The following is an 8,635-nucleotide window of genomic DNA, read 5'->3' as shown; positions in this document are numbered from 1 at the left end:
AGATTGCATAACGCCTTATCTGTGTGTCTTAGTAAAATGATTATAGAGACCTTCAAAATTTATTTCAAGATTAATATATTCTTCGTTGGTGTTGATATAGTGGGCGGGGTAAAGCCAGGACTGACTGAATATAATCAGCTTGTTCTCATGGATCTTAGTTGGACGTGTGTGTCAGTACCTACTGTCAAACTTACATCCATATATTTGTTTCATATGACTGCTGCGATAACTCTTACAGTATTTTGAAATTTTCTGGGTTGCGACTACTCGAGGAACATAGACCGTGGTAAGATGAAAAAACTAGGTGATGTTTAGTGTGATATAATTTGTGAGTCAAATATGCCTATGTGCCTACAGTTTGGGTTTTTTCACTACTATTAGCATGGCATAATGTAGACAAATGGCTATAAACAATGGACGAGGCGGATATTTTTATTGTGATCCAGCCTGACATTAACAATACATATTCATTTTTTGCGTTTGTCTTTTGCTGCTTGTCATATCCTTGCAGGAACATTAGATACAAAGGAATCAGTCATGCATGTTTCGTCCCCTGAGAATTGTGACATTAACATTTTAGAGAATGGAAGGACCGTCAAAGATGTCATAGACAATAAAATAAAAGAGCTTGGATATATGGTGAGTATCAGAGACATCTTATTACTTTTCCAGACTATAATTCTCTGTGTAATTGTATGAAAGTATTGTGAGATAGATTTCAAAATGAAATGTTAACTTTGCTCTACTAGGACAATGAAGAACCATTCTACGTGGCAAATCTAGATAGCGTGTATAAGAGACACCTCAGATGGCTTACTAACTTGCCTCGAGTCAAGCCTTTCTATGCAGTGAAGTGCAACAACACAGCAGCAGTTTTCAGGATGATGAGTGCTCTGGACACAGGTTTCGACTGTGCCAGCAAGGTACTGATGAACTATTTCAAAGATAATCTAGCTCTCCGTTTTCTTTGTTATCGAGAAAGGTTGTTTCCTTCTCAGCTGGCTCATTTGAAACATGTTTTGGTCAAACACAGGGTGAGATCCAGATGGCCTTGTCCCTCGGAGCGACACCTGATAAAATCATTTACGCACATACAACCAAACCACTGTCACACATCAAATATGCCTGTGCTCATGGAGTAGATATGATGACTTTTGATAGTGAGGATGAACTCCTTAAAGTGTCTCGTTGTCACGCCAAAGCCAAGTAAGTGAACAACTAATGATGCTTTTGCTTCTACGTTGAGTGTAAATTCTTGTTAAAGCATTGATTAAGATAAAGTCTTTCAAATCACTTTCCAGACTGGTACTCCGCATCGCAGTGGATGACTCCAAGTCGGTAATAAAACTCAGTTCAAAGTTCGGAGCCAGACTGGTGTCAGTCGGTAAGCTGCTGGAACGTGCTGGAGAGCTGGGCTTAGACGTCATAGGGGTCAGCTTTCACGTAGGCAGCGGTTGCACTGAAGGTTCGACGTTCAAACAGGCCATTGCAGATGCCAGACATGTCTTTGACATAGCGGTAAGTCATCGTCTTAGCAATAGAACTATTTTATTTTCATTTTTTTGGTCATTAAATGTATCTGTTTATGATTTGCAGTTGTGTTGCAAACCAGTAAGTAGTAAAATTCATAGAGTGCTTTTACAGATAGAAATCACAGTGCTTTGCATAAAAACATACAAGATAAGACGCCATACATTATTAAAATTAATAGTAAAACATAAAAAAATAAAGTGCAGGTAGGTCAACCAAATTCCTGTCTTAATCTGATTTTAAAAGAGTCCACAGGAATAGCAGACCGTAAAGATGGAAGCAGAGCTTTCTAAAGTTTTGGTGCTACAGACTCAAAAGGTTGATCACCACGGTCTTAAAGGATAATTTCGTTTTTTTTTTCAACCTGGACCCCATTTCCCCATGCATTTGTGTCTATTAGACTGATGTGACCAAAAGTCTTTCCGATTGGCCCAGTATTAATCAAGATCACAGTGACGGGTCCGCGCGAACCAAGCAGCAGCTTGGGGCAATTGTGCACCCTCAATTTTTTTGCCACTGACAGGCTGAGATTGTTATTAAAAGTGTCTGAAAACAACATCGATGGTGACTTTTTGTCAGAAGACAGCGGTGTGGAGTGTGGAAAGCGAGTTGGGTGTAAGGCGTTCCAGTAGTTCTTGTTTTGGTGTAGGCTACAGAAATGATGGGTTCATGTTATTATCTAAAGGATTTTCAATGCCATGGCTCAATATTTAAATGCTTTTTACAATGTGGATGAGGTCATTATAATTGGATGGCTGCCTGTATTCACCTCCTGCTTAAGCAGCTATGAGGTGGGGAATAACTGAGAATAAATGAGGCACTTTGAGTGGGTGTAAAACTTAATTAATAGCATTGAGACAGAGTAGCTGAGAAATAGAGTTGCATATCATCGGCATAAAACTGGTGTGCAATATTATATCCGTTTATTAGTCCCAATGGCTGCAAATATAAAGAAAATTGCATGGGCCCCAGAACTGAGCCCTAGGAAAACTACAAGACAGTGAATCAGACACAATGACTCCAATAGAGACGGAGAAGCTTCTGTCAGTGAGACACGATGAAAACCAGTCTAAATCCATGTCTGATATGCCCACCCAATCATGTAACCTCCTAATCAGGATATGATGGTCTACTGTGTCAAATACCAGCTCAGGTCAAGAAGTATGAATAAAAAAATGAAACCCTTACTGTATTGTAGCTATTGTATTTGTGTTGTTGATTTTGCATTCATGTTGTAGCTTTTGCATTCGTGTTGCAATACATTAAACATTTACAGGAGTAAAATGAATGCACATTACAATAATAATATGATTCTTAAAACATCATGAATAACAGTGAAACAGTGACAGGGAAAATTATACTGCAAAACTTCAAATTGTACTGCAAACTTTAAGTAAATGTTGCTGATAATACTTTTACTTTAGTAAGATTTTGAAAGCAGGACTTTACTTCTAGTGAACTTTTTTCACAGTGTGGTATTAGCACTTTAATAAAAAAGATGTTCTTCTTCCACCACTGGCTGCTGCTAACAGTTTCACATTTTGATTGTTGATATGACTGATTGATATCTTTTTCAGAATTTGCTGGGAGTCCAGATGAGACTCTTGGACATTGGTGGAGGATTTTCTGCGATCGGGGACTTTCAAGAGAAATTTGAAGAGGTAAAATGGAAAGAATATACAATGCTAGTGCTTGTTCATAGTCTACACCTCAATTATTCAGGTCAAACAAACAACAAACAAAAGTTAAAAAAAGACATGTACAGAATGACGCAGAACTACTTACTACATATAAAAACAATCCTTTCCTGTTTTCCCGTAAGGACTATGTAGAAGACTATCAATGGATTTAAAAACAACATTTATTTAAATAATATTTTTTGGCATTTTAGGCCTTCATTTTTGATAGGACAGATGAAGACATACAAGGGGAGAGAGAAGCGGAATGACATGCAGCAAAGGAACATAGGTTGGAGACAAACCTGCGGCCGCTGTGTCGAGGAGTGATCCTCTGTATATGGGCGCACGCTCTACCATGAGAGCTACCCAGGCGCCCTATCAATAGATTTTTAAATGCATAGTACAATTGTGTAATTGTGTACAATGCTTAAGGACATTTTAGGTGAATTTTCATAACGTGTTTATGGTCTCAATCGCTAGTTTCAAAGCTTCTTTAATCAGTCCCTTGAAGATTTCACTGCCTTTTTTTAATATTGTTGCGGCCCAAATGCCTGATTTTGCGGGAGCTTTTGTAAAAAATTGCGATAAAAGTTGTGATGACATTGAAAATAAAATGATTTGTGAAATTTGTTAGGGGGGGCAGGGGGATCTCTAAAAATATTAACAGTGTGTCAATTTTAGTTTTGTGTAATGTGATCATTGTGGATTATTATGTGTAAAATTGCACAAATATTATTCATTCATGCATGATGGTGATTTAAACCTAATTCACTTGAATAGAGATGACTATACTATATATCATACTATCTACTATATTATACATGCTGTTCTTGTCACATGCATCAAGGTGCGGCGGCACAGAAGTGCAAAGTCAATTCATGTTTAGTTCATGTTAACTCAAAGATTCATAGAAAAAATATAAACGTTGGAGCCCAATAATCGGTCCTTGAAATCCATTCTGCAGTTAGCATCGTATAGCCATGGCAAAAAGAAAACAAGGCAGTTTAATTAATTAGTTAAATCGGAACAGCCAGCAGTGGAGAGACTGGAAACCTGTTTGTTAACCTTTGTGTCGTCTTTAACCCTTGAGAGAAAGCCTATCAATCTATTAATAGTCAATCTATTGCTAAATGCTGATGCTAAATAGCTGACAGTATCATGCCTTTGCATCTTGAGCAAAGTTGCTCTTGGCCACTGGCTGCAACCTTTGTTTTTATTCAGAATAGATGCAAGTAACAGCTGCATGTTTTTCACTTCACCTTTTCACATTTTAATAGCAAAGTTCTTCTTGTTTATTTTCAGGCTGGAGGCAATTCCAGGTGCAACTCCCAATGCACTTTTGTTTGCAGAGTAAAAAGATGTTTAAGACTGTTTCCCCTGCAGGGAGATCACAAACTAAAACCTAAGTGTTGCTCCCCCAAAAGGCCTCAGGCGATACTGTAACTACATTCTGCACTGCATGTCGGAGAATAGCGCAGACACACAAGGATAACTAGCCAGTTGAGATTGTGTTAGTATGTCCTTGAGAACAGTAAGTCGTATAACTTATGTTGTCAGTTCATTTAAGCCTGGTCTTGTTAATTTAAATTAAGTTAACTGGTGATTTTCGTTGTTTGTGTTCTTCACCTGCGAGCTGAATTGCACGTGGCTGTTGATTCGATTGCGATTGCTGAACGCCCTCGCCCACGTTTGTATTTGAGGAGCATTATTTCCATGCTGAAGTAGTTACATTGCATTAAGAGAAAGTAATTAATAGTGGGTTTATTGTTATGTGCTACATAATGCTTAGCCTGTATGTCAAGATCAAAGTTGGCCTATATAGTTCCTCAAAAAATAAAGTTCAATAACAACTGAAAATATGCCTCATTGTGTGTGAATAGAGGTGAATAAATATATTAGTTTGTGTTGCAGCGAAGTGTCAGTTCAGTTTCATGGGGAGGGGGGGGGTACGGATACGGACCTGCCCCCACTGCTAAAAATAATCCTAAAGGAAACACTGGTAACTTGTTTGAGAAAACAGTTGTTCATGTGAAATCTCAAATACAGCCTGATTCTTTGTTTATAGACTATTTGTGGCTGGCTGTTTGCTGTTTGACCTATCAGTTCCTGTCGATAAAGTATAATAGGGTAAATGCTGTATAGTGCATACACTTGTAGCTGTTATGTATCTTTGTAAGTCATTGTAAGTCGCAAGCGCACGCAGTTCGAACACTGTTCCAGGCTCTCCAATGACATGGCTCATATTTCATAGAAACACATGCAGAAACCTTACCTTTGTGGCCTGTAATGAGCAGGGGTTTTCCTGGTACAGAATGGGCCTTCGGGGAGAGACATATTAAATGGGGTGTCTGGGGGTCCACCCCCCAGGTAATTTTGATCGAAAAAGACTTAATTTCCTGCATTTTGATACATTATTAGGCACCAATTTATGGTGAAAACGTGTTTATTTATTTCAAGGAAAACACAAAATTCTTGTGGAGAGTAAAAATTAAAAATATATATTTTTTAAATGGAATATAATGCAGTAAGGGGACTTTCACATCTGGGACCTGGGCCCAAATTTTTCAATACTGTAGCCCAAAGTCCAGTTTGTTTAATTAATTTGAACAAGGCTTTATGGTAACTTTATTCACAAGGAGCACATTCTGCTACTAAGTTGAAATATTTGGAAATGAGTTAGGGTAACTGCAATTACTGTTGTAGCTAATTTGTACAATAATACTGTGTTATGAATACAAAACATTGTAGAAAAGTAGAAAAAAATGTTTTCTATTTTGAAATACATTCTATTGATCAATACATTTTCAGTGATGAGGAATATAAAGTAGTGTAATGAACCATGCGTGTGAACCGCAGATTAATTGCAGTTTAACCATTATAGTGTAAAGGTAGGTTCAGGTCCAGTAAAAACAATGCAGCTTAGCTGCCTTTTCATCAAATATGAGATGATATGTGGATGAGAGGGAGGCTGGCTGCTGATTTTCCTTTGGTGTTGGCTAAAAACCAGTTTGGGGGGCACCAAAACTTTCTCTATGCAGGAAAAACCCTGAATGCGTGATACTGATTACTGTTAGTCTCTTTGTATTAAAGGTGTTCTAAGCGTGTTTTGTCACATACAGCAAACATCTCTTCACTATCTGCTAGATGCCTGTCCAGTCTTCCAGCCAATAACTGATAAGAAGGATTTGGGGGTGGGGGTTAGGGGGTTAGTGCGCAGAAAGGGGAGGGATGAGGAGGAGGGAGGGGTGGGCTAGCTTCCATTTTGTTTGACAATAATTCGGATTCAACAAGAAGTGACATCACCCAACTTAGAGCACCTTTAAAGAGTTTGCAAAATGTCTGAAATATTAGGTGTAGGTGTAAACCCTTTTGAATATGCAAATTTTGTTTTTCCCTCCTAGTTTTCAGAAGTGATTAATGGAGCATTGGATGAATTCTTCCCGCCTGACAGTGGGGTGCAGATTATTGCAGAGCCGGGCCGGTACTACGTGGAATCAGCCTTCACACTGGCAGCGAACGTCATTGCCAAAAGAGTAGTCAGTGATGATGTGGATGAACAAAGCGGTAATGTATAGATTTGTCTTTTGAAGCCATATATGTTGTGTATCCGGTATTATATTTGCATGTATTTTTATTTTTTATAACGTATATATATATCATCAAGAATCCTCTTCAGTAGAGAGTCATTCAGCCTCTGAGTGAGCACAATCCTGACTTGAAGTATTGTAGTAACTCACTTTGTGCAGAACCCAAGATGCAATTGGTTGACATAGATAATAAAAACATCATTTTTATTGTATAAGTTTCCAATATTTTCAATGTTTTTGCAAAAATACTGCATAGTTGCCATTTTAGTAACTTTCATTATTTTGCATGTATTTCTTCCAGACGGAGAGGAAAACAGCCCTGGCAGAATGATGATGTACTACCTTAACGAAGGCGTGTTTGGCTCCCTGAGTTGCATTTTCTTTGACCCTGCTCACCCCAACTATGAGCCATATCTTCACAGGGTAAATATCAACCCTGTCAACACATTAGAAAGCCAATATTGGACGGTTCTGCAAAACACTAGATTACATCCAAGGTATGGTGAGACAACAAACATTGTTATGATGACGGAAAGATCGTGGTTGTGGTTTAGAGAAAAGCAAAAATTAAATGTAGGTGACAGAACAACGCCAGCCTGCGACCTCCACAAGCTTACTGTCCACCTAAAGAGGACACTTCTAAATTAGCACTTAACTTTGGCTTTGGAATTGTTGCATAATGGAAGTAATTGCTTGGGATACTACACACAAAACAGTGATGGGTTCTTTCTGTAAACACACGGTTGGTTGCTCATATTGGGTCAAAAAGGTTCTGAGGGGTTCATTTGCAGCTGAATAGCTGGTTGGGTTACTTTGACCCAGCGGTTGGTTCATTCATTTTCCTGTTACGGTTACGTTGAGTTAAGAGTTTAGGCTCTAAATGAATGACCCAACCTGATATCTTCTTTATGCACAGTAACTGAGAGTTGTTATAATAATATATAATAAAATATAATAGTCACTTACCATCTGGCCTGATGTTAAAATGCCATGTCAGACATGAGCTAGGAATACATTGTGGTAGAATATGATAACTAGTGATGTTCATTGTATATGTTAATGTTTGTGCTCTACACAGGTTGTTGAGAGCAGCGAGCAGAGATACCGGTCTGTTATCTGGGGTCCAACCTGCGACAGCTTTGACAAACTACTTGACAACTACTGGATTCCTGAGTTGCGTGTGGGGGACTGGCTTCTCCTCGACAACATGGGTGCTTACTCTGTCAGTGCAACATCTGATTTCAATAGCTTTGAAAGAGCGCACATTTACCCTGTTGTGACAGCTGAGACCTGGCACGCCTTAAACCTTTCTCACACCTTCAACTACCGTTAATGATCTGGTAACACTTCTGTTGGACAACAGCGCAATAATTGTCCTTAAGGATATTTTGTAACGTAAATTAATATCTCTGCACCCGCAATCCACCATAGGATACTTTGCTTCCAGTTTAAAATGACTTTGTGAATTTGTGAATTTTTGTTATATAATCATCCACTGTAAAGTTTCTGTCTGAAAGCATTAGATTACTTACTAACTAGATTTTATATTTAAGTGTTTAAAAATAAAATACACCATCTTTAACCACTATGATTTTTTGTGAGGGTCTGATGTCAACATTATGGATATCCCAACAAGTTTATTTGGCTCAGATCCATATCTGAAGCCAATCATTTTGTGTATCTGCCGATATTGAGTTCAATTAGACATTTTTATTTTGTTTTTTGGAGGATTTTATATAATTATGTAGCTTCTCAGACACACACACACCTCCCCCTACCCCATTGTAAACTGTCCCCTGTAGCGTTTAGTCAAATAGTGTCTTAATACAGTATGTTTTA

At 38.2% G+C, this 8,635-nt stretch overlaps 1 protein-coding gene across 1 annotated transcript; it reads left to right on the top strand.

The window, feature by feature from the left end:
- Positions 1 to 537: 537 nt before the first annotated feature.
- On the top strand, positions 538 to 8,129 carry LOC114553758 (ornithine decarboxylase). Its single transcript, XM_028575097.1, has 8 exons — positions 538 to 639; positions 750 to 923; positions 1,034 to 1,206; positions 1,302 to 1,518; positions 3,108 to 3,191; positions 6,611 to 6,773; positions 7,098 to 7,219; positions 7,875 to 8,129. Exons 1-8 carry the CDS (start codon positions 538 to 540, stop codon positions 8,127 to 8,129), a joined length of 1,290 nt encoding a protein of 429 aa, XP_028430898.1.
- Positions 8,130 to 8,635: the final 506 nt, after the last annotated feature.

The sequence above is a fragment of the Perca flavescens genome, chromosome 4, assembly GCF_004354835.1.
Source record: "Perca flavescens isolate YP-PL-M2 chromosome 4, PFLA_1.0, whole genome shotgun sequence".
Lineage (NCBI taxonomy): Eukaryota > Metazoa > Chordata > Actinopteri > Perciformes > Percidae > Perca > Perca flavescens.
The sequence above is the reverse complement of the archived record's forward strand: the minus strand, read 5'-3'. Positions and strand labels throughout refer to the sequence as shown.

Excerpts from the sequence above, each read along its gene's own strand:
- LOC114553758 (XM_028575097.1), top strand. The coding sequence starts at position 538 with ATGCATGTTTCGTCCCCTGAGAATTGTGACATTAACATTTTAGAGAAT. Across the intron at positions 1,519-3,107 it reads GACATGTCTTTGACATAGCG|AATTTGCTGGGAGTCCAGAT; the intron begins GTAAGTCATCGT and ends TATCTTTTTCAG. Across the intron at positions 3,192-6,610 it reads TTCAAGAGAAATTTGAAGAG|TTTTCAGAAGTGATTAATGG; the intron begins GTAAAATGGAAA and ends TTTCCCTCCTAG.